We start from the raw sequence: 27656 nt of genomic DNA on the forward strand, positions 1-27656 counted from the left end.
CAGGGCACAAGTAGTCACTGAATGGTTTGATGAGCATGAAGAAAATGTAAACCATATGCCATGGCCGTCTCAGTCACCAGATCTCAACCCAATTTGAACACTTATGGGAGACTATGGAGTGGCATGAAAATAAAAATAAAAGAGAGCCGCACACTCTTGGAGCTCAGATGCAAAAATGTAATACCAATGTTGACAGCCAAGCTGTCTTCATCAGGGTATAATCACAAACACTGCGGGATGACTCGTTTATATAGTGTCAAAGGACACAGGTGTCTGTAATCATGGCCAGGAGTGGCCTAATATCATTGGTTAATAATCAAATATTAAAATGTCATACAAAGAACAGCATACAAACAAATGGATAGCATACGATCATAGATTAATTTGACTATACAAGTTTACACACACTTACAATGGCAAGGTCACAATAATCACAAGAATGGCTTCAGATCAAAGTCTACGTTGAGACCGAAGGGCGCAAGGGTCTTTAAATTAAAGATCCAGGCAGCCTCTCGTTTTAACAATAAATTATCAAGGTCACCCCCTCTCCTAGGGAGGGTGACATGTTCGATGCCAATATAACGCAGAGACGAAATCGAGTGGCCTGCCTCCAAGAAGTGGGCCGCAACTGGATAAGTCAAGTTTTTAATGGTGCTACGGTGCTCTGAGATACGTACTTTTAATTTGCGCTTTGTTTTACCTACATAATTTTTACCTCAAGGACAAGTTATAAGATAAATAACTGCCTTAGTGGAGCACGTAATAACACCTTTTATTGGGATCGATTTCCCTGTTTGTGGGTGTTTGAAGGATCTACATTTATAAGTGCCATTGCATTGAGCACAGCCATTACATTTGTAATTTCCATCCAGTAGGGGCGCAAATAGACGTTGTTCAGGAATATCTTGGGGTGGTAAATCAGAGTGTACCAATTGGTCTCTGAGATTTCTGCCCCGCGAGAATACGACCAAGGGAAGGTCCGAAAACACATTACCAAGACTATCATCGGATTTTAGGATGTGCCAATGTTTGTGAACAATTCCCTTAATTTGTTCAGAGCACTTTGAATAACGGGTAGTTAGAACGCAAGAATGCGTCTTTTTGCGAGACTTACCTTGAAAAAGGTCATGTCTCGTTTTGTTTTGAATTTTCTCAATGGCAATATTAATCTGATCATTCTTGTAGCCCCTCTCCTTGAACTTTCTTTGCGTCTCAGCCATATTTCTGTCGAAATCGGCCTGTTTTTTGCAAATTCTTTTGATTCGACAGAATTGGCTGTAGGGCAAACTGTTTTTCAAGGGAAGTGGGTGACAACTATGGAGTGGCGACTGAGACCGTGTTTTACACCACCATCAACAAAACACCAAATCATGGAATTTCTCGTGGAAAAATGGTGTCGCATCCCTCCAATAAGAGTTCCAGAATCTATGCCAAGGTGCATTGAAGCTGTTCTGGCTCGTTGTGGCCCAACACCCTATTAAGACACTTTATGTTTGTGTTTCCTTTATTTTGGCAGTTACCTGTATCTCTGAAAGGGAAGGGGGCTCTGAACTGAAGTGGAGTACATTGGCCCAGTAATCACCTAAACAAATTAACAGCTAGCTATTACCTGAGCTTCCATTACCTTGGCCATCACGAACATTATCATTTAATCAACCTCTAATCAATGACGGACAATGAGACATGTCTCTACCTCTCTTTCTGATTAAATATAATTGCTGGGCTCAGTTCCTCAGATATAGAGTCAAACATGTTATTTTAATGCAGTGTCAACTCCAATGAAGCTAGTGTTCCCGGAACAGTTCCCTAAGCAGAGAGCAATTATGGCTTCCTGCGTGCATAATCAGGCACCCACAGCAGATGGCTTTGAGAAGACGCCAACATCGCCCGGCCTCGCTTGGTGGAGAAACAGACCAGCCACGGCTGCACTGGGATGGGGATGAATCGCTCAGAGTGTTTGCACGGCAGGCTGGACACAGACCACACACGCATGTCATGTCGGCAATAGTTGCATGCAAACACATGCAAATTCTCACAAGTTTGCAAAATTCAAACCATACATGATTACCTAAACACTCAATGTAAAATTCACAAACACCCACAGGAATGTAACAAGACAACCAACCAACACACACACACACACACACACTCCCTGGAGGACATATTTACAGGGATAATGAACAAAAGATTTGATATGCTGAAGGGGCAGAACAAAGCAATTACAGCCGAGCGTCCTCAGTGGTTATGGCCCTCTAACAGCCGTGCTGGATCTCTGTGGGAGGTTAGAGGACAGGGCCCATCTGCTGGTTCTGACCCATCTGTTCCTCTCTGAGTGAACCCTTTGCCCACAGCGGGTCTCCTGCTCTCTGGACCAGCACCAGAGCTCCCCAGCAGCGCCACAGGGCCAGGAGAAGAGAAGACCCCCACCAGATACTATGGACTGGCAATGGTGGGGAGGATGAGAGAGCTGCACTTCCTAACCTCCTGCCCAATGTATGACCATATTAGAGACATATTTCCCTCAGATTACACAGATCCACAAAGAATTCGAAAACAAATCCAATTTTGAAAAACTCCCATATCTACTGGGTGAAATTCCACAGTGTGCCATCAAAGCAGCAAGATTTGTGACCTGTTGCCACGAGAAAAGGGCAACCAGTGAAGAACACGCACCATTGTAAATACAACCCATATCTATGCTTATTTGTGTCCTTTACCATTTGTACATTGTTAAAACACTGTATATATATATATATATATATATATATATATATATATATATATATATATATATATATATTTAATATGACATTTGTAATGTCTTTATTGTTTTGAAACTTCTGTATGTGTGATGTCTACTGTTCATTTCTATTGTTTATTTCACTTTATATATTATCTACCTTACTTGCTTTGGCAATGTTAACACATGTTTCCCATGCCAATAAAGCCCTTGAATTGAATTGAGAGGACACACACTGCTCTGACCAGAACATAACCGGCTTTGGCTCAGACTATTAAGAGGAGGAGAGGATAGTGAGGAGGAATGCAAGGGAGAAGAAGAAAAATGACAAGACCGTACAACTAAAAATGAAGGAGAAGAGATGAGGTTGATGGTGCTCATTATTGTCGATTAAAACAGTAATGATGGTAATGACGGTGATAAACGGTGCAAGATGTATGTGTGTCATTCTGTTCTTACCTTCTCCTGCCAGTGGAGGATGCCAATGATGACCAGGATGAAAACACACACGCCGATCAGCGCGATGGCAGTCAGTAGGACTATGTTACTGGGGGTCAGATACAACTTCGCACTCCAACTAAAAGAGGGACCAGGTAGGAGAAAGGAAAAGCGTTTCAACTACTACACAACATAAAACTCCTACAAAAAGGTGTCTCGTCTTTTCCCAACCCTATCAGAAGGTAAGAGTCAACGTGCTATATTAAGGACATTTAGCATATTTTGCTTGATCAGAGATGTTATTTGACAAGGTTTCTGTAATCACAAAATATGACTTTATGACATATCAGGTCAAAATGAATCGAGAAACGCTACATCACTGTCAGAGGCGAACCATTTAAATAAAAAAGATCAAAAAACAAAAAATGACAAGCGCATTTCCTGTCTTTCAATCCACATATTTTTGTGACTATCGAAGAGAACGGAGAGTTCGTTTGAATGGTTTGACTAAAAACAAGAACAGACCCAGATTGTGGAGATACGATATTATACTACAATAAATGGCGGAAGAACAATACATCTGCTCAAATATAAGACATTCTAGAACTAATAAACACATTACATATTAGTGGTGAAAACAAAAACCACCAATGGCAATGCAGGACACAAAATGAGCCACCATATCTTGCGTGAACCTATGCCCATAGGCATAATGAGACTGAAGACACCTTTACACAGATATACACTGAGCAGTCACTGTAATGTATGAACACTACATGATGTATGCGTCTACATAATGTGGGTGTGTTTTTATGAGTAATAAGTCAGTGTAGTAGGTATAAACAGTGCATTCGGAAAGTATTCAGACCCCTTGACTTTTTCCACACTTTGTTATCTTACAGCCTTATTTTAAAATGGATGAAATATTTTTTTTAATCGACACACAATACCCCATAATGACAAAGCAAAAACAGGTTTTTGCAAAGGTTTGAGAAATAAAAAACTGAAATATAACATTTACCTAAGTATTCAGACCCTTTACACAGTACTTTGTTGAAGCACCTTTGGCAGCGATTACAGCCTCGAGTCTTCTTGGCTGTGACAATACAAGCTTGGCACGCCTGTATTTCAGGAGTTTCTCCAATTCTTCTCTGCAGATCTTCTCAAACTCTGTCAGGTTAGATGGGGAGCGTTGCTGCACATCTATTTCCAGGTCTCTCCAGAGATGTTTGATCGGGTTCAAGTCTGGGCTCTGGCTGGGCAACTGAAAGTTTTGGTACCCTTCCCCAGATCTGTGCCTCAACACAATCCTGTCTCGGAGCTCTACGGACAATTCTTTCGACGTCATGCCTTGGTTTTTGCTCTGACATGCACTGTCAACTGTCGGACATTATCTAGAAAGGTGTATGCCTTTCCAAATCATGTCCAATCAATTGATTTTAACGCAGGTTGACTCCAATCAAGTTATAGAAACATCTCAAGGATGATCAATGGAAACAGGATGCACCTGAGCTCAATTTTGAATCTCATAGGAAAGGGTCTGAATACTTATGGAAATAAGGCATTGCTGTTTTTTATTTAAAACAATTTGCAAACATTTCTAAAAATCTGTTTTCGCTGTGTCATTATGGGGTATTGTGTGTAGATTGAGGGAATATTTTTTTCTTAATCAATTTTAGACTAAGTCAAGGGGTCTGAATCGTTTCCGAAGGCACTGTATATGCAAGTGCAAGCATTTGTCAGTGTGTGTGTGTTCCATGTGTTGGTGAAAGAATATTTTAGCTGGCCATACGGAAAAGGTGGTTCTGCCATCTGCTGGCACTCAAGGGGGTAGGACTACATGTGAATGAAACAGAAAAACATTGAAACATGGCCTGAGCATGTTTGTGGGCGTCCATGTACAGATTTATGTGTGTGTGTGTGTGTGTGTGTGTGTGTGTGTGTGTGTGTACCTGCGGGGCTCGTTGTGTGGGTATGGAATGACTATGAGCTGCGAGTTGGGGATGATGGCTGTCCACTCCTGCTTCCTCACATCCTGCAAGGCAGAAACAGAGAACCAATGTTATTAGAGCCTCAGGGAGGCAGAATGAAGGGGAAGGCAATAATGGAACAACTCTAGTTCAAAGGTAACACAATGCAGGCAATATATCACACACTTCTCAGTGCACATACAATGTAGGGCCCAAGTCATTTCCTGTACAGTACTGCACTACAATTTGCGCTCTAGTTCCGAGTTTAAGGAACTTTATTATTAGAAGTTCAAGCTCAAAAGCTTTTCAAAGCCCGTTTCTGTATTAATTACAAAGGTAAATACCCCTCTTCAAGTTGTTACTGTATGGCAAATCACCAGCAAACATTAAATTCACCTTTCTCACAGTGTCCTCCAGAGAAGAGAGACTCATTTCCGACAACACATCTATCATTTGGCAACATTAAGGGATAAGGGAAACACACTTGCTCGCTCACACGCGCAGATGCATGCCGACGCACATGCAGTGTGTGACGGCGTACTTTGCATCCTCGTTGACTCAGAGCCACCCTAATGAGAGCCCCGGGTTTTCAGCTACCTTTACCCGAGCTATTTAAAGGCATGCATTTAAGACAGACAGTCTAGTCAATTAAATAACTGATGTCTGCTGAAGTATCCCCCTGCTGCGTCAGCCTACTTCCTACAGTCCCATTAGCTGGAGTATTGTTACAATGCCGAGGGTTGTGTGCGTTTGGAAGCCATGCATATGACTCCTTCCTGACACTGAGAAATGTCAATTAAAGTGAATGACATACCTACATAGCTCAGAGATACAAATACTATGTAAGGCAAAGACTCAAAGCGAATCAGAGCTGCAGATTCAGGGATTTTGATTCACTAATTGCTAGTGTTTGAGGTAAAATAGGTTAAGGAGAATAATGATGAACTGAATGAGTCACCTTATCGTGTCAGTGCATTGTGAACAGTGTGCTAGTTCATTAGAAGTTGCAGTGCTTAACCTACTAAGCTAACGCTGACATTTTCCTCCTCAATGCATTGTGGTTTATGCAGAACGGCAGTGAGAGACAGTGACAGGCTGCGCTTCTGGCGCTTTGGCTAAGAGAAGACGTCTGTGTTTAAGAGGAGGAAAGCGTTTCTGGGTTTTCAGAGAGTGTTTCAAAGGAGAGCGCTGGGTCTGAAGTTGGGAGTGAAGTGGGGGTTTTGGGGAGGCGATAGCAGAGCGGGAATCTTGAAAAACCTTGTGAGCAGAGGAAAGGAACCTCATGGGATTGAGACGAGTGTGCAGGAGGAGAGTAGAAGTAGAACACACTCCCTTCCTCTCTCTGTCTCTCCCTCCTCTCCCCCTCTCTTTCCTCTCTCCTTCTCTCCTTCCTCTCTTTATCTCTCCCAAACCCTCACAGGCCTCCTGAATGTTTTCCCCTGTGAGGGAGGGTTGGAGATAGACCTGAGAGAGACAGATAGGAACTATCCTCCCCAAACTCACAGAGACCGCTAGATAGACACAGCTGTTCATTAAATGTGTACACTGAGTGAAAACATTTTAGGAACACTTTCCTAACACGTTCCTAATATTGTGTTGTGCAAACTCCCCCCATTCCACAGCATTCCACAGCTTTCCACAGGGATGCATGTTGACTCCAATGCTCCCCACAGTTGTGTCAAGTTGGCTGGATGTCCTTTGGGTGGTGGACAATTCTTGATACACACAGGAAACGGTTGAGCATGAAAAACCCAGCAGCGTTGCAGTTCTTGAGACAAACCTGGTGCACCTGGCACCTACTACCATACCCCGTTCAAAAGGCATTTACATTTTTTGTCTTGCCCTTTCACCCTCTGAATGGTACACATACACGATCCACGTCTCAAGTTTATCAAGGCTTAAAAATCCTTATTTAACCCGTCTCCTCCCATTCATCTACACTGATTGAAATGGATTTAACAAGTGACATCAATAAAGGATCATAGATTTCACCTGGGTTCACCTGGTCAGTCTATGTCATGGAAAGAGCAGGTGTCCTTAATGTTTTTTATACTCCGTGTATGTAGCACTGAAGACACCGTTTTCATATACCCTCTGAATGTAAAAAGTGGCTAGCATAATACAAAACATTATAAAGATTTTATTAACTGGTGTGTGGGGAAATGTGAACCTTAGTGGAACATTTTTCTTGCATAACTCAAAGGGTGCGAGCGAGAAAAAAAAGCACGTCGCGTTACTTCAGATGCTTTACTCTGTACGAGCTTCGCTCCCAAGGTAGTGAGGTATGGGCAGAAATTTGCAATGCAAATCCGCTATGATGAAGACCTCTGTTCTATTCTTTGACAGGTGAGGAACGGGAGCCAGCGTCTCAAATTCAACGGAGCCGCGCAGGGGGATCTATCGAGGAACCAACAAACAGCATTTCAAACGGCACGCGATACGAGAGACAGAAGGCTGTCGGCTCCCCACGAACCCAAACCACATGCCAATGTTTGAGGTAGCACAAAAGTGGGTGAAACGAAGAAGATAATGAATTATTTACTGCATAATAGATCATCTACTTATCATATTGCAACAGGAAGAAACATTTACAACACTTACATCAATCTGCAGTAGAGTTATTGTCAGTATCAGTGGCGCTGGGCGTGTTCTCCACATGGTTACAGTGACTACAAACAGTATCAGTTTTATGCCGTAGTAATTAGACCTTCTGCATCCTGTCCTGTCTGTGCTTTGTCTGGCATGTCCCTCCTCTCCAGCTCCCCTCCCCCTGTGCTGCAGCGCACCATACTGTACCTTGTCCCCGAGGGGCCGGGGGATACCCACGTACAGGTGGTCCAGGAAGTTGGCGCTGCGCCCCAGGCCCAGAACGGTGTAAGGCAACTGCAGGGAGAGGTGGGCCGACTGGCTCAGCTGGCCGGCTGCATGGAGGGGAAAAAAAACAAAAAAGGAGCCATGAGAACCATTCAGACCCATAAACAAGCCTCATAAAAGACACAAATCAGACCATCCCTATTCCTACCATCGCCCAGTCCAGAGGCATCTACCACCCCCTACAACACTGTGTCCTCGCCACTGGCTCACGCTCAGGCCCTGCCAAGCGCAGCCGACGTAAATCACCCACTTTATGGTAATCAGTGAGAGCACCCCGGCAACAAATCAGGATAAATGTGGATGGACTGCATGGCTGGTCTGGACCTACACTCAGATGGAAGCATGTTTTTACATTTACAATGTGTAGCAAGGAAAAGCTTCAATGACTGATTATAGTAGGATATTCAGTCCACATAAAAGAAAACAGAGTGTTCTGCCTGGCTATTATCTACACATATACAGTACCAGTCAAAAGTTTGGACACACCTACTCATTCAAGGGTTTTTCTTTATTTGACTATTTTCTACATTGTAGAATAATCGTGAAGACATTAAAACTAAGAAATAACACACAAAAAAAAAACAAATCAAAATGTATTCTTCAATGTTTGCCTTTGCCTTGATGACAGCTTTGCACACTCATGGCATTATCTCAACCAGCTTCATGAGGTAGTCACCTGGAATGCATTTCAATTAACAGGTGTGCCTTGTTCCAAGTTAAGAAGGAAATAAATTCCACAAATTAATGCCAGTTGTGAGCCAGTTGTGTTGTGACAAGGTAGGGGTGGGTATACAGAAGATATCCCTATTTGGTAAAAGAACAAGTCCATATTATGGCAAGACCAGCTCAAATAATCAAAGGCAAACTACATTACTTTAAGACATGAAGGTCAGTACGGAAAACTTCAAGAACTTTGAAAGTTTCTTCAAGTGCAGTCGCAAAACCCATCAAGCGCTATGATGAAACTGGCTCTCATGAGGACCGTCACAGGAAAGGAAGACCCAAAGTTACCTCTGCTGCAGAGGATAAGTTCATTAGAGTTACCAGCCTCAAATTGTGGCTCAAATAAATGCTTCACTGAGTTCACGGAACAGACACATCTCAACATCAACTGTTCAGAGGAGTCTGCGTGAATCAGGCCCACAACAAGAAGAAGATAATTGCTTAGGCTAAGAAACACGAGCAATGGACATTAGACCAGTGAAAATCTGTCCTTTGGTCTCATGAGTCCAAATTTGAGATTTTTTGGTTCCAACCGTTGTGTCTTTGTGAGACTAAACCAGCATGGCTACCACAGCAATCTGCAGCGATACGCCATCCCATCTGGTTTGTGCTTAGTTGGATTATCATTTGATTTTCAACAGGACAATGACCCAAAACACACATACAGGCTGTGTAAGGAGTGATGGAGTGCTGTATCAATCACCCGACCTCAATGCAATTAAGATGGTTTGGGATGAGTTGGTCCGCATAGTGAAGGGGAAGCAGCCAACAAGTGCTCAGCATTTGTGGGAACTCCTTCAAGACTGTTGGAAATGCATTCCTTGTGAAGCTGGCTGAGAGAAAGCCAAGAGCGTGCAAAGCTGTCATTAATGCAAAGGGTGGCTACTTTGAAGAATCTAAAATCCAAAATATATTTTGATTTGTTTAACACATTTTTTGGTTACTACTTGATTCCATATGTGTTATTTCATAGTTTTGATGTCTTCACTATTATTCTACAATGTAGAAAATAGTAAAACTAAATAAATAAAAACCCTTGAATGTGTAGGTGTATCCAAACTTTTGACCGGTACTCTAAGTATAGAGCCTAAAAGCTTGGGGTTGATTGCCTGTCTACGAGTAAAGCGCAAGTATAACTCCATCTTGAGAGAATCTATATATTGCCTTACACGAATCTCCAATGTAACAGTTCGAAATGAGGACCAACTAGACCATCTCCTCTGAAATGAAAGCATGACCCTGCTTGGAGCCCTGTTCCTGCGACGACGGAGCAGGTTATACTGAGCAGCTTCAGAGCAGTTTGCTGTAAAAGCCAATGTAATTGCTTCAATCACGCTCACCTTTTTAAAATAAGGGCTATCATTAAAACATTTTTTTGCGGGGGGACAAAGGAAGCTGAGAAAGTCAGAATCTGTCATTACAGGTATATATATGGTACTGTATACATTTATGTTAATAAAGTGGCTTGTCCATTCTAGTGACACTGATTGGAAGTCCACTTCGCAGTGCTACTTAAACCAGTAGGCTAACTGCCAATATGGATGTCACGCTGAGATCTTGGTGTGTGTGTATGTGACATCGATCCTTCTCATTAGTTTTGTGATACAATAGCAAGGTATTGACTCTGACGCATACACCAAGGGTAAAAACACCTGCTCTTTCCATGACACAGACTGACCAGGTGAATGCTATGATCCCTCATTGACGTCACCTGTTAAATACACGTCAATCAGTGTAGATCAGTGGACAACGACCCTCTGAGTTAACAGCGTCATTAACCCGTCTCTCTCTCTCCGGGGGTGGGGGCAGGACTGAGTTTGGGAGACCCTGTTCTCACTGGGCTACCATGACCCGAACCCAAGGGTCTTTCTCTATACTGTCAGGCATAGGACCAAAGGTTCAGACACACACATGCACACAATAGTCAGCAGAAAGCGTGTGAGCTCTCACTTGTCCCCATGTGAACTGTTGTATCAGCTTCGTCTCAAACACACTCACTGCAGCTTCTCCATCTAACTGAATTCCAGAGCAAGCTCAGGAAGGTCATCTCTGTTTAGTCAAGGTAATCATTTTGAAACTAAGAAACACACATGCACATCTCTCGCTCTCGTTTCTCCATTCAAGCTCAGACTAATGCTGGGCGAACACCACACGACTTTCAAAATCCTCACGTTAAACAACCGCTTTTCCTGACGTTTTTGTTGTCGTCTTGCCAGCGTAGTGGTGAGCATAATAAACAATGTGTCACAGACAGGGGCACACAGCACACGATTCTTCACTTTATGTGATTAGATTGTTAACTTGGCAAGAACGAGCTGTGGCTCAAAGCAGCCGCATAAATGTTTTCACTCAGAGATTCCCGCTTGCCATACAGTGTTGAAATATCGAGCCAATACATTTTGAATTGAGTAACATTGCTTTTTAACTTCAGAGCTGTGATGATTTGACACTTTGGCTTTGGTTAAAGACAAGTAGGCTAGTAGTAGTCATGGCTCCTGCAGGAGAGTACACATTCTGGGTGATGTGATACTACGTCATCATCTCACTGGCTTCTTCTCTGGCGAGCTCTCATTGGCTATTGCTGATGATCACCGATCTCAAAAACGTACCCTAACCCTAAAATCGGGGCCAAAATTGTCTAGTGCACGCCCAGCTTATGTCACCACAATCTCTTAGGAAGTATGTGTTAGGTCTGGAGGAGAGGATGGTAGACAACAGACATTTTGGGGTTAACCAGCTACCCTAGTGACAGGCTGTTGTTAACTAAAGGATGTGTCATGTTGCGAATGGAGACAGTAGGGGGGAAATGTCACAGTGCTGCTGGGGACGCTGGCTGGAGGATGTGTCACTCAGAGAGAAAGCTGGCTTAGGGACTGCCACTCTGCAGGTGGGGAGCTTGGTTGGAGAGAGGCCATGCACTGAAATGGGAGGGGGGTGCTGGTTGTGCTGGCTGGATGAAGGCTTGTGGCTGGGGTTCTGGCTAGTTGCTGCGGGCTACAGCCTGGAGTCCTATCTCCCTGCAGCGCGGCCGTGGAGCACACAGACAGACCTTGGCGGAGCGCTCCAGCCTGCAGCACATGACTGACAGTCAGCCCCCCCAGGGCGCAAAACAGATTCAGAGAGGTCAGCCAGCCAAACAGCTCCCAAAGAGCAGGCTTACTCAAGGAACCTTGCGCTTCCACAGCTTATCAAATTCACTTCTCAGGCTCTCTCCAATCTGGGTGTGAGGAGTCTCAAGCATGTTGAAAAGTACTCTGTGTTGTTGTCTGTGTCACACTGCTTTGCTTCATCTTGGCCAGGTCGCAGTTGCAAATGGGAACTTGTTCTCAACTAGCCTACCTGGTTAAATAAAGGTGAAATGAATACAAATAAAAACACCCAAACACTCTAGAGCCTACAGGTTTTATCTGTGTGGGAAACAGAGCAGAACACATCATCACACCCAACGAGTCAGGACTCCTCAGCTCCAAAAGTTCATTCAGAAACATGGGCGAGTACAATGTGCGCACACACAACACACACAGATTGTGAGCCAAATAGACCCCCCCAGCATCAAAAGCCTGACTCAGAACATACAGGCTGCAGTGCTTGCTCTCCTGTGTTACAGAGAGAGATGGAGAGTGGATATCTAGTGGAGAGGAAGAGGTGAGAACCTTTGCCAGCTTCACAACATAAGGGACGGAAAAGCTACTCTGCAGTCTCCTGCCCAGCCACTTACTTCCAATGCTGCTCTGATGAGTCAGGGAGCACTCCTATGAGAGGATATCTACCTAACCCTCAAAAATACACATACACACGAACAATGGCAACTTGCAATGTTCCTCACCGAGTCTCCGAGACAGAAGAGAGGCACTGAAGCCCAATGGTAGAGGAGAGAAGAGACAGGTGTGCGAGGCTGAGAGTTGAAACACACTGTTGCCCCCCCCCCTCCGCTGATGCAGGGCTGGGCAACAGTGGTGGAGGTATGGCTCTGAGGCACACCTGTTAACGTACAGTGCATGATTTAGAGCACTCTCACTCAGTGTGTAGAGGGATGAAGAGATGCCTCAGCTCCTGAATTATGTCACAGAGTGTGACTCCAGCATAGTCGTATTCAAGCCACTTTAGTCCCTCCACTCCCTCAGAGACACCAGCGGTAGAAGAGACGAGCTCTCTACGCGGGCCTCCACGGGCAACCGTCCTACACGCACACGCAAAAACACATGCGCATATCACACAAAAACACGCTGCAGGTTTTTGACCTTCACTGGTCACAGAGGAATGATACAACACAAATAGAACACATGGATAGTGGTAAACAATGGGACGTCAACATCATTATATTGCAACAGACACCATCAGGCAAACTCTAATGGAGATCAGCATGAGAATTGTAGCAAAGGTGACTAGAGGTCGACCGGTTAATCGGAATGGCCAATTAATTAGGTCCGATTTCAAGTTTTCATGACAATCGGTAATCTGCATTTTTGGACACCAATTATGGCCGATTACATTGCACTCCACGAGGAGACAGAGTGGCAGGCTGACTACCCGTTATGCGAGTACAGCAAGGAGCCAAGGTAAGTCGCTAGCTAGCATTAAACTTATCTTATAAAAAAACAATCAATCTTAACATAATCACTAGTTAAACTAGTAATATCATCAACCATGTGTAGTTATCTAGCTTATCCTGCGTTGCATATAATCGGTGCGGTGCCTGTTAATTTCTCATCGAATCACAGCCTACTTTGCCAAACGGGTGATGATTTAACAAGAGCATTCGCGATAAAGCACTGTCGTTGCACCAACGTGTAACTAACCATTAACATCAATGCCTTTATTAAAAACAATACACAAGTATATATTTTTAAACCTGCGTATTTAGCTAAATATGCAGGTTTAAAAATATATACTAGTGTATTGATTTTAATATTTAGCTAAATATGCAGGTTTAAAAATATATACTTGTGTATTGATTTTAATAAAGGCATTGATGTTAATGGTTAGGTACACGTTGGTGCAACGACAGTGCTTTTTCGCGAATGCTCTTGTTAAATCATCACCCATTTGGCAAAGTAGGCTGTGATTCGATGAGAAATTAACAGGCACCGCATCGATTATATGCAAAATCTTTGGAGGGAGTTGAAAGTCCGTGTAGCCAAAACATCACTGCTCTAGAGGAGATCTGCATGGAGGAATGGGCCAAAATACCAGCAACAGTGTGTGAAAACCCTTTGAAGACTTACAGAAAACGTTTGACCTCTGTCATTGCCACCAAAGGGTATAAAACAAAGTATTGAGATAAACTTTCGTTATTGACCAAATACTTATTTTCCACCATAATTTGCAAATAAATTCATTAAAAATCCTACAATGTGATTTTCTGGATTTTTTTCTATTCATTTTGTCTGTCATAGTTGAAGTTTACCTTTGATGAAAATTACAGGCCTCTCTCATCTTTTTAAGTGGGAGAACTTGGTGGCTGAATTGAAAATTGGTGGCTGAATTGGTACTTTTTTTACCCCACTGTATATGTACACACACACACACACACACATACATACACACACACACACACACACACACACACACACACACACACAAAAGCAAAATCGTCCGATTAATCGGTATCAACTTTTTTTGGTCCTCCAATAATCAGTATCGGCGTTGAAAAATCATAATCGTTTGACCTCTAAAAGTGACCCATAATTACGCAAAAAATGATCTTATGAAACATCATCTCAAACAGTGACCATCGTGACCAGTAGAAATCTTTTAGCACCAGCGTATAAAGAACTCACACTCGCTACATCAAATCTTGATTAGGTTTCACACAGTGAGACACACAAAGCCTCACCCTCTCACACATCTTCCCAAGGCCCTAGATCATCTTCGGCAACCTGTTTGTGGAGAGATTCTCAACATTCGTCGCTATAGAAACCACTCTCTCCCCTGATTGGACACTTCCACAGAAATGGGAGGGATGGAAAGGACACATAGTGGTGGTTTGTGGACGTTGCGGTGGCAGGGCCTGGGGGATAAAAGCTGTTTGAGAAATGAAGTGGTACACACTGGGCCCTCAGCGCCCCCACAACGCAGACGGCAGATTCAGGACGTTGATTTGTGGGGAGAAGTGTGTGTCTGTAGTGGAGAAGATAAGTGGAGGCACCTGTCCACTCCTCTCTCTTTTCACTGGCGCTTTCGCAGGAGGAAAATACCGAATTAAAGCCAACGGCGCCATGGGTGACACAGTGTACGTTGAGATCACCAGCACGCCGTGTCTGATCAGCAGAAACACAATGACAGGATGGTGAATGAAGCGACACTGAGATCTGGGTTTGACAGAGCAAGACTGGTGTTGAGAGAAGAGGTAGCCAGAATAGAAGGTGACTTCAACACGCTTTTTTCTCCCTCTCTCTCTCTCCCAGTTGAGATGTGTGCTCTACTACAGGTTACTGTGGCGACAGAGCAGCCACTGAGAGGCATTCAGATATAATATATTAGGGGAGCATGGCAGATATTTGGACTGAGACCATTACCACTGATGGAACACAACACACTCTACAGGGAGAAGAGGAGACGTAGAGAAAATATTAACACACTGCAGAGAGAAGAGGAGACGTAGGGAAAATATTAACACACTACAGAGAGAAGAGGAGACATAGAGACAATATTAACACACTGCAGAGAGAAGAGAAGACATAGAGACAATATTAACACACTGCAGAGAGAAGAGGAGACATAGAGACAGTATTAACACACTGCAGAGAGAAGAGGAGACATAGAGACAATATTAACACACTACAGAGAGAAGAGGAGACATAGAGACCATATTAACACACTACAGAGAGAAGAGGAGACGTAGAGACAATATTAACACACTACAGGAAGAAGGAGACGTAGAGACAATATTAACACACTACAGGGAGAAGAGGAGTCAGAGAGACAATATTAACACACTACAGAGAGAAGACGAGACGTAGAGACAATATTAACACACTACAGAGAGAAGAGGAGACGTAGAGACAATATTAACACACTGCAGGGAGAAGACGAGACGTAGAGACAATGTTAACACACTACAGAGAGAAGAGGAGACGTAGAGACAATATTAACACTCTACAGAGAGAAGAGGAGACATAGAGACAATATTAACACACTGCAGGGAGAAGAGGAGACATAGAGACAATATTAACACTCTACAGAGAGAAGAGGAGACGTAGAGACAATATTAACACTCTACAGAGAGAAGAGACAGAGAGACAATATTAACACTCTACAGAGAGAAGAGGAGACGTAGAGACAATATTAACACACTACAGAGAGAAGAGGAGACAGAGAGACAATATTAACACACTACAGAGAGAAGAGGAGACGTAGAGACAATATTAACACACTACAGAGAGAAGAGGAGACGTAGAGACAATATTAACACACTACAGAGAGAAGAGACAGAGAGACAATATTAACACACTGCAGGGAGAAGAAGAATGACAGAATGAGATGGAGAGAAAGATATATTATATGTGAGAGAACGATACAGAGTGAGTGAAAGGAAAGAGGGAGCGTGCTGGGTGGTTTGTAGAGAGAGATAAACAGGAGGGGTTGAACAGGCGGAGGGGTAATCCTGCATTGAATTTGAGACCAATTTACTGGCCTGAGTGCAGAAACCCACAGGAGAGAATCATGGGCAGAACAAAGCTCTGATCAATAATAATCCTCCCTCTCTCTCCAGTTGGTTAGCTCTGCTAACTCCCACACCTTCCACTGACTTCAACCTGACAAGACACAGGTCCAGTCCAACAAGTGCTGTGTGTGTGTGTGTGTGAGAGAGAGTATGTGTACTGTGTGCATGCATGTGTGCAGTATGTTTGGTTACCTGGGCATCTGTATAAAAAAAGAGTGACTTGTTCGCCTGACTTGATCACTCCTGAGTGTGATACAGAGAGCATCAAATCTGTGTGTCTCACATTGACGACAGCATAGTACAGCGATCGTGTGTGTAGGCGTCGGTGTGTGGGGGTGTTATTCTCCGTTGTCCTAAATCCACCATCCTCATTTGCCTAATTGAAACAGAGCCTGCCGAAGTTCCCTACCGACGTCGATCTGTTTTTTCCTCATCCCTCCGTCTCCTCTCCTCCCTCCGCTCCTCCCTTCCAATGAGCCAGCCAAAAGCCCCGGCACCGTCGGGAGAGAAAAAGAGAGGGATGGAACACAGATATAGGTGGATCGAGAGAGCGCAACGACACTCCTGTTTTGTACCAGTGGTACTATTCACTCACCATCCGTCATTTTTCAAATGACTGCGATTCCTCTGCTTCATGTCATCCAGTATTCTCCCAGAGGGACTAGTCCTCCCCCAGGCAGTGAACACAACACACACAGCCCGTCCTGCCATCAACAGTCCAGGGTAATCAATCTCGTCTGCTTATTAAGCCTGACACCACTAGCTTTACCCCACACCTACAACATGTAGATGTACCTTTAAAACCCACAGGCGACTATATGGCCTACTGATTTACTAACTGTGCAGAATAAATTGCACAGAAACCAACGGTGTGGAAATCTTCCTTTAAGGTCAATATTCATCTCTCATATAGCTGAATTCTAATTCCATTCCTTTCAATAGGGAATAAGGACAGCGGGGAAAGGTAAGCTATTGCATGCCAAGGTCTTATACCAATAGCCCGAGGGTTGAGGAGACTAAGGTGAGAGGTTCAAATGGAGCACTGGATCCCTGAGAACCAGGCAGCACACATGCATTACTGCACTGCACAGACAGTAAATGAACTACCCTCCCACACGCAGTCAATCAAGTATGCACATATACACAAACAAACACGTATGGTCACGCTTGCTCGCACACACGCGCACACAAAAACAAACAAACAAACACACATGAACTCTCCCACCCACACCAGGCAGGCAGAGCCAGCATTAATATTCTGTTGGTTGATTCACTAGCTCCAGCTGGAGATGTGGAGATGGAGACCGCCTGGGACCTGGGGATCGATACACAGCCAGGCAGAGCAGCCAGGCAGAGCAGCCAGGCAGCGCAGCCAGGCAGAGCAGCCAGGCAGAGCAGCCAGGCAGAGCAGCCAGGCAGAGCAGCCAGGCAGAACAGCCAGGCAGAACAGCCAGGGATCATCTGACAGGACCAGCTCCGTATGTCCCTCAGCCTCAGCATCACAGAGACCAGGCCTCCGCAGAACCGCCCCACAGAAACACCGGAGCGCACTGAGGCTAACCGCCATGACTAATACGCTCTTCCTGTCTGGCACACTGCATACACCCCTGGTTGTTCCCCCAGCCCGCATGCTGAGAGCACGTGTGCCGATACATTCAATTCACCATGTCTCTTGCGCCCTCACTCATACAGACCTCACACCAGCAAAATACATGCTAAAACATATAAATACTGTACACTCACTGCCGATATGCCGGCCCGCTGATACGCCTGCCTGCGGGACCATATCATTACCACTGAACTTACCCGAAGGGAATCGCCTTGGTATTATCAGTCACTAACACATGGGCCTGTGCCATTCCTCAACACTAGGGAGCTGCCTGTACAGCACTATAACCAAGGTTCAATACCATAAGGAGATCGCAGCGGCGAGTCTTGAGTTACGCACGCAGGTTCACCAATGCTTGAAGCCCTGTGACACAGAAGCCACAGGGGTAATAGCACTTTCTGTGGACCACAGCGTAAGAATGCTAAGTGCAGTGTGTCCTACCTCCTGAACCTTCACTTTATTTTCCCCGTCCTCCCTAGGCCCTCTTCGTCATTGACCCAGATCTTCATTCCATTACTCTAACCTATAACCCACTTGCCACTATTTGCCGCCGTTTGCTGCTATTTGTCAGCCATTTCTCTCTTCTCCCTCTATAGCATGTCTTTTCTATAGGCCTTTCCTTCCACATCATCCATGTATTTGACTTCCATCCCTCTATCACCTCGGTTCACTCTCTTTTGGCGCTGAAGGGTAAATGAAGAGCGTGGGGCCCCGGTAGAGAGAGCAGACAGTCCGTGCACCAACGCTCAGGTCTGTCAGTCTACCTTGCCTTCTCCCCATGCCCCTAGCCACAGAATGAATACACTTTAAAAATCACCCTGCATACTGCACTTTATTACTGTTAAATGAGGAGTCCTGGGAATAACCCAGCCACTCTCCATACAGTCCAGTATATCTAACATACAACCTAAGCATCTCCCCCTCAGTCAGTATACACACAGCCCTGGCCTTTCACCACCCTTCTCATTGGCTCAGCCTCCAGGCAGGGAGTGGTTGGGCCTTGTTCCTCAGTTCAGCCTGTTCGATGACCGTCTCAGGGAGAGGTGTCTGGTGCAGACACAGCTGCTGTTAAGCCCACAGAGCAGAGCTCCAGCACAGGGGTGAGAGGACAACCCTAAACCGCTGCATGTTGGCACACCCATGGGGTGTTGAATCCCAAATCCGGTCTTTAAACGAATCCAAGTCGTCTTTAAATAGCCTTGACCACTTTACGGAGGCTCAACATCCACACAGATAACAAACATGAATGGGAGAAAGGATGAAGATTCCTCTTCGCAAAGAGAACTATCTGGACTTCTATTCTTCTTCTTCTTCATTCCCTCCAGTCAGTCGTGTATTATTCTCGGTTTACCTCGCATTTTCCCTCTCCTCTGTCAAGGTTTGAGTGTTTCCAAACCTTGAGAGAAGGTTCTCTTTAAAGACAAGAAATAGAGATTTAAATCTCACGGTTTTGTTGTCTGAGCCCTGCAAAATTGAATAGAGGTTGGGGATTATTGAACAATAAAACACACTGTTTGGAAAGACAGAGGGCTTTCTGACTCTCTGGTTCTTTGGATTGTACTCCTTGTGGACTGATTGATCTATTCTCTTGCCCCTATAAACTGTGTCCTGTCACAGAGGGAGAGGAGTGAGGGAAGAGTGTTCTTCTCAAAATGACTATTGTATTGTTGCGTTTTCTTTTAGTGGATGATTCCAACAGAACAGGATGTAGCTAGATACTCAAATCCCTGAAATCTGCTTTTTAGGCTTTGCTGTCCTATTCATTGTTGATACCCAGACACACACAGACCATGGAAAGGAAAAGACTGCAGAAAAATAAATGGTGAACCGAATCAAGGATTTTTAAAAAGACGGAATTACTCACTGAGACATCTTGCAAATGCTTGACTCCATGACTCAGTTATCTGTACATAATGTCTGTCCTCTAAGCCATTTTGCGATTTGTCTTTGTCACCTCCGTGAAGACATTAGGCCTAATTCAACTCATCTGTCCTTTCCATTCAACAGAACTATCTCCTCGGGTGTTGAACAATGAGACTGACTGGGTCATGGTTTCATGTCTCGTCTGTCCTGTTCAGGCTGTATCCTAGGTTGGGTATAAAGACCACTTTACAGTGTAGGTGTGTGCTTACAATTTTCAGGTTAAATAGCTCAGCATGACAATCGTTACTCTGGCTGGCTGGGTGATTGTGCAAATGTGGGATAATACAAAAGCATCACATTCCATAGGTACTACAGCGTAGTTTTGTATTGAGGAATGAGGGTATCTTCATTAGAGAAATTCTGCCATTGTGTCAATGCCTTTCTGATGAAGGGGACCTGACGGAGTGACACAGAATATATAGCAATTCCACCTCTGCTTCCAAGCCTCTTGTATCCACCCACACACACACACACACACACACACACACACACACACACACACACACACACACACACACACACACACACACACACACACACACACACACACACACACACACACACACACACACACACACACACACACACAATTCCTACAGATCTTTGTTAAGAACTCTATTCTTTCACCCTCCTCTTCACTGAGTCCTTGAAACTGTACCTCGGATGTATAGCTCGGTTCTTTTTCATCAAATCTCTTATATTCCAAGGCAGGAAAACAAGACAAGCTCCTTCTTTTCCTCCTCGCTTTCAACCTCCGAAAAAAAGAGCAGAGCAACAAAGCCCTCCGTTTCTTAGCAAGCAAACCAATAACCCTCTACCCATCATGCCTTTCTCTAGCAGGAAACGCGCTGTGTCAACATTATCAGGCCGGGCAGTGAGATAACCTCTGGTGAGATGGGCAACAGGGCTATTATCTAGGAAAACACAGAAGCCAGGCTTCAATTAAACCCCTGTGGCTACAGCCCTGGAAGGGCCTCTCACCCACACACGCCACACTGACCGATACCACAGCACAGTCGCTCAAACCTGCTACCACAGCATGGAGATGATGATCGCAAAGTATAGAGAGGAAGTCCGTACACAACCCCATTCCCAAATAGAACAACTGTCATGGCTGACGGCTCACCAAATCTGCACCATTGCCAGAACACCTGTATAAAGACGGCTGGCAGACTGTCAACTGGACACAGCATCTGTCCACGTTGGACTTACCCGAGGCGTTCTTCAGGTAGCCGTTGGAGTCCACTGTTGTGTAGCTGACGTACGGCCCAGGTTGGTTCACACCAAACGGCTGCAAGGTCAGAACACCCACAGCATTAGAGTAGAACACACACATATTAGTGACCCATTATCCCTGAAACAACAGATCTCCCCCACCATGTAAATTCTCAACGCAGACGCCCAAGTCTGACACAGACATCTGTCCCCTTCCATGATCTGCCCCAGAGGTTTTGGCCGTGTGTTCAGAGCGTGTGCAAATCACCCCTGACCTTTCTTAAGTCGGGGGGGGGTGGTCTGGGCACTCTGTTCGGAGTTCTTTGGGTGAAATAAAAGCACAGGTCTAAGCCCTAGCTGGCTGGGTCCCAGCAGACAAAGAGAAAGGCTACAGTGAGCCTGACATAGCAGCCAGCTCCATCACATCCTCTGCATTATGCAGTCCTACCCACTGCTCCTGGTAATCCCTCAAAAATAGTAATGAACAGTACAATGCAGCGAATCAGAGATGAATTTTTAAAACGGTTTGGGGGAAAAAAGCCACATAAATGTTAGACCTCACGTTACATAAGTTAATGATTAAGATGGCATGGAATGACATTTATATTGACAAACCTAATGTTTTGTACACTCAGTGCATGTATTGCTATTCTCATGATGCTATATGTACTGCGATTCTCATGATACTATATGTATTGCCATTCTCATGATGCTATATGTATCGCCATTCTCATGATGCTATATGTATCGCCATTCTCATGATGCTATATGTATCGCCATTCTCATGATGCTATATGTATCGCCATTCTCATGATACTATATGTATCGCCATTCTCATGATACTATATGTATCGCCATTCTCATGATGCTATATGTATTGCCATTCTCATGATGCTATATGTATTGCCATTCTCATGATGCTATATGTACTGCGATTCTCATGATGCTATATGTACTGCGATTCTCATGATGCTATATGTATTGCCATTCTCAAGATGCTATATGTACTGCGATTCTCATGATGCTATATGTATTGCCATTCTCAAGATGCTATATGTACTGCGATTCTCATGATGCTATATGTACTGCGATTCTCATGATGCTATATGTACTGCGATTCTCATGATGCTATATGTACTGCCATTCTCATGATGCTATATGTACTGCGATTCTCATGATACTATATGTATTGCCATTCTCATGATGCTATATGTACTGCGATTCTCATGATACTATATGTATTGCCATTCTCATGATGCTATATGTACTGCGATTCTCATGATGCTATATGTACTGCCATTCTCATGATGCTATATGTACTGCCATTCTCATGATGCTATATGTACTGCGATTTGATACGATATTCTTTCGCCGTTGGATGTTCAAACATATTGCTCACCATTTTGTCTGCTGCGGACGGAACAGGAGAGAGCCATGAGAAAACCCATTTTGATCAGTCATGGAAATGAAAGTGCTTAAAACAAATCGAGTCATTCTGGAGGTTTGGTTAACGTACGACCAACTAGCGCAAAAAATAATAATATTGCGATACCGTCAAAAATAATAAAAAACACATTTCTCCCCCACACACCACTAGTCCTGTGGGGAGACGGTCCTCTCAGCATGCCGCGGGGTGGGGCTCTGCGGAGCGGGGAATTACTGAGTGGTCATGTGGAGGCTGTATTATCTCTTCATTATGGGCCGATGACGCCTAATGAAGAGAGCTTTCTGTCTGCCTCGGTTTAAACAGCCTAATGAAAACTATGGTAGCCTGTTAGAGAGTGCAGCCAGACTCCCACACCGACAGACTCTCCCACACAGTACTGTCATATATATATGGCATGTGTAGGCCTATAGCTTCACCAGACTGAACAGTTGGACTGGGATTGGAAATTGAACAGAAGTTCTGTGGAAACTAAAGGGAGAGGAGGTGGATAGTGATGGACAACGAGACAATAGGTGGGAAGATAGACAGAAGAGGGTTAGAGTGATAGATATGAGGGACTTAAGGAGGAGGAGAGCGGGGAAAGCAGCCCAAAGCTCCAGACATGGGCTCGATCAATCACCCGGCTAAATCAGGCAATGGGGGGGGGGGGGGGGTGAGCAGACACAGTGGAGAGGCAAACAACCCAAACACAAACACTACGACAGGACCAGCACCAAGCCTGTCTGTCACAAGCTCTGGGGATGAGGGACTGTCACATTTGACCTTTTTCTTTGCCATTTAGCAGACGCCAGACTGACTAGTTACAAGATGAGCCTTTTCACTTTCTCAAAATGTTTCTATCCTTTTATCCTTCATTTCAATATCTCTCATTTCAGTGTACCTCTTCGGCTATCTTTTTTTTTTCCATTGTGTTACAATGCACACGCATACACAGAGGCACGAGTCTTACCTTGACGTTTCCCGGGCAGTCGTTAGAACAGAGTCCACTAAGCACTGAGGAGGAGAAAAGGAAGACTGATTAGCTAGCAACAGGGGACTATATTTATCTTACACAATCCCATGCAGATTTGTCTGTGACTAACAACACGGCTAAATGAGTTAGACGCTGTAATGGTTAATGACGTCATCCCTGTAGGAGAACCCAAACTTGGTAGACTTAAGCTAGACCTGCAGTGCTTATACTGTTTTTCTGTGGATGCTTATTAAATGGGGAAGCTAAATAAATGTAGTCATTGAACTGTAAAAAAAACAAAAAAAACAGGTTGGTAGTAAAATGAACACAGAGAATAAATGAGCTCAATAATAAGCTGCAGGGGAAGTGTATGAGTATCTGTGTGCATATGGAGCAGCAAGGAAAAAATGCTGAATTCTTAATCAGCAATAAGAGGAATTAATATATTAGCATACTAATTGGCTGGCGCTGGTAATTTGCACATTGAAGTTGAGCTGCTGACTACTTCTTTAATTAGGATGTACCATCATGCATCTGATGTACTGCTGCACACTGACTGACTGCACTCCTTAATGCAGATAAACAAACAACCCCATTCAAAGTAAACACATGAAAGTTCTTCCTCTATAGAGCTACTCGACCTAGTCCCAGAGAGACCGACCGTCACTGTTGAACCGTGTGGCCTACTGTATGGAACTGAAGGATGTGTCTGACATTGGAATGAAGTGAGGCAATTTTATTTTTTTTAAATGTACTTTTTTACCCCTTTTTCTCCCCAGTTGCTATCCAACTGGTAGTTACATTCTTGTCCCATCACTGCAACTCCCGTACGGACACGGGAGAGGCCAACGTCGAGAGCCTGGCGCCCCCCGAAATACGACCCCGTCAAGCCGCACTGCTTCTTAACACACTTGCTCGCTTAACCTGGAAGCCAGCCGCACCAATGTGTCGGAGGAATCACCGTACAACTGGCGGCAGTGTCAGCGTGCACGCTCCCAGCCCGCCGCAGGAGTCGCTAGGACAAGGACATCCCGGGCCGGCCAAAGCCTCCCCAAACCCGGACGACGCTGGGCCAATTGTGCGTCGCCTCACGGGTCTCCCGGTCACGGACCTCTGTGGTCGATGGGATCGATACTGCCCATGTTGAAAGGTACATGTTCTGCTGCTGATTTCATCGGTTACAGCCCTATTCAGGACACGAGAATGCAGATATCCATCTGATCAAACACTGACCTGGGCCCGGTTTCCCAAAAGCATCTTAAGGTCAAATTCATTGTTAAAACCATTGTTCTAACGATGAACACAGCCTTAACATTGTTTTGGGAAACCGGGGCCTGGTATCAGGTCCAACACCAGTCAGCCGTGTGCAGAGGACAGAGCAGATCAATAGATCATAAAACGTTGGGCCTCTAAACCCAGAAGGGTGTCTCTGTTTTCTCATTGAAAACCATGCTCGACACTGACCCAGTCTCTGCTTGGGATGAACCCATCTCATATAACTAAGTGTTCCCTCTACAAATTCATTTCGATTTTTGGAACCCTTGTAAATAATATTATTATTATTTTTTTTTTTAAATGTAACCTGTATTACTATTCTCACCATGCCAAGTTCATTCCAATCCAGACTGACCCGTGGTGTTGAGGTTGGATTAGAAACCCTTCTCTTTCCAAGGGATCATAACAACAAAGCTGTGATCCCTAGTCACGAGTGGAGCCACTATGAAGAGGAGCTAGCTCAACATCGCTGGCTTGTTTAAAGGACTATGGGGAGCGTGTCGTGTCGTAAATTGGTTAGTAGAATGGGTAAATCCAATCAATGGAGACTCCATAAAGTGCCCGACACAGGCAGTGATGCGTGGCTCTGGGAGAGAGACAGAGGCGGGGAGAGTCACTGACTGTGCCTCGCCGCTGTCCTTCACGAATCACTGGCCATGCTACTACTGCTCCAGGATGTGGATGCTTCTCTGTGTGCTTGGATAGACAACTCTCCCTCTCTGACTCTCACAGAGCAACCCCCCCTTCCTTCTAAAAACATAGTCTTTATTCACAGCTCTCTACACCTTTTCTCTTCTGTTGTCATTCATTAAACTCGTAAGCAACAGGTACCAAGTAAGGGTCACATACGGACCTGGGACCGCCAACACAGTAAGTATTCAGGGTTTATCCAGAAATCCACAACTGTGCACACAGACACTGGTCTGCTGCCTCTACTCTATTGGATAGAGCTATTTGTCAGAGGAAGCTGCGACAAGGGCAACGGCAGCTCCCCGGCAGGACTTGCCCACTGAAATGGACTGTCAGTGTATTCTGCTTGTGTATATCTGGGTCTGTGTACTAGTGTGTGTTTTGTGTGTACAGATATAGGATCTTAAATTTGATCCAGTTTGCTACAGCAGGAAAATAATCGTATAGCAACAGGAAATGTGAATTATATTTAATGTTTTTTTTTTTCTCCCCAATTTCGTGGTCCAACTGGTAGTTCCGTCTTGCCCCATCGCTGCAACTCCCGTACGGACTCGGGAGAGACGAAGGTCGAGAGCCGTGCGTCCTCCGAAACACAACCCAGCCAAGTTGCGCTGCTTCTTGACACAATGCCCACTTAACTCGGAAGCCAGCCGCACCAATGTGTCGGAGGAAACACCGTACCACCTGGCGACTGTGCCAGCGTGCCCGGCCCCCCACAGGAGTCGCTAGAGCGCGATGGGACAAGAACATCCCTGCCGGCCAAACCCTCCTCTAACCCGGACGACGCTGGGCCACCCCATGGGTCTCCCGGTCGCGGCCGGCTGCGACAGAGCCTGGACTCAAACCAGGATCTCTAGGGGCACAGAGACCACTGCGCCACTCGGGAGGTGCCTTAAATGGACATTTTTGAAGGGGTTAATACATTTTCAGTTTGGGCAAATCAAGTCTGACATTTCTAAGTGGAAATTACAAACTTTATAAGCCTTTTTAACTCAAATACACTATACGTTTGCAGGCCCCCGTCCCCGTATGAGAGCTTTTGCCTTTTGGTAGACCATGTGCCAGTCTAGTGCCAGTCTTTTGGTAGACCATATTTGTAAGTAAGAATTTGTTCCTAACCGACTTGCCTAGTTAAATAAAGGTTAAATAAATTAAACATTTCCTGCTGTGCAGGAAAAATCTCAGCAACAAAATAGTGATGAAATTAAAATCCTCCATCTATAAAGTGACTGTAGAGCGTGATGTGCCAGTCTAGTGATGTGATGCAATAGTCTAGAGAATGAAGTGTGGGACATACAGAACTCACAGGGTCAGCTAAGAGAGCAGAGATAGAGGAGAATAAATATAAACAGTAAAGACCTGTTAAAAAAGTAGTTTTCTTTTTGTGGATTCATCTGATGGATAATGTGCTTATTTAATGCCAGGGCTTAGTTCAAGAGCTTCATATAGCCTATAGTGGAGATAAGGGATTCTATGCAGACTTTTGTTCATCCAATGCACATTACGACATCTTCATGAGGGCTTTTACATGATCGTCATTTGGCGAGAAAGCTTTGGGGTTTGTTCCTTTAATGTCTGTGCATGTGAGAGACCGTGGAGTAGAATGAGAACTTAGCTATCTCAGTTGCTGGCTGTCGCCATGAGTTAGGTGGGATTTCTTGTTGTGTTAGGATTTATGTCACCCTGCTATCATGCTGTAATGTTTTAAGAGGTGGCATGTTGCTACTTTGCCGCCAGGCCAGTGCATGGGCTGTAGACTTATCAGACAGATGGGTTGATAAGGGACTGAGTGTCCGGTTCATCGTTCCACTTCATTGAGCAGGACACCAGCATGGCTCAGAGGAAATAACATCATGCGCGCGCCAGGCCAGATGTCTGAGCCATCTCTGACATCCTAATGAGAGCTGTGGGAGATGCCCTCTCTCTGTTCTTGGCTGCATCAGTTTGACCTGAAATCTGACAGCACTATAATTCAGGGCTGCATGGTGCTGTTGATGTGCTCTGAATGAGACTCTGTTCCAGGACTGTAGAGTGGAGCCAACAGAACAGCAGGGTACTGTAGTGTACATGCATGAGAGCCTGTAGCTGATCTGGGTTGACAACTGCATTCCCAGGCCCAAGTACTGTCAAAGCA

At 44.7% G+C, this 27656-nt stretch overlaps 1 protein-coding gene across 1 annotated transcript in view; it reads right to left on the bottom strand.

Annotated features, from left to right (window-relative positions):
- Positions 1-27656, bottom strand: part of LOC135547521 (T-cell immunomodulatory protein-like) — a 131711-nt gene that overhangs the window by 3695 nt on the left and 100360 nt on the right. Inside the window, exons 13-17 of the mRNA XM_064976600.1 lie at positions 23555-23598; positions 21156-21234; positions 7945-8069; positions 5131-5213; positions 3200-3317 (exon numbers count right to left, since the gene is read on the bottom strand). Of these exons, the coding sequence (XP_064832672.1) occupies positions 3200-3317; positions 5131-5213; positions 7945-8069; positions 21156-21234; positions 23555-23598 (449 nt within the window). The remainder of the gene's footprint in view (positions 1-3199; positions 3318-5130; positions 5214-7944; positions 8070-21155; positions 21235-23554; positions 23599-27656) is intronic.

The sequence above is a fragment of the Oncorhynchus masou genome, chromosome 1, assembly GCF_036934945.1.
Source record: "Oncorhynchus masou masou isolate Uvic2021 chromosome 1, UVic_Omas_1.1, whole genome shotgun sequence".
Classification (NCBI taxonomy): Eukaryota; Metazoa; Chordata; class Actinopteri; order Salmoniformes; family Salmonidae; genus Oncorhynchus; species Oncorhynchus masou.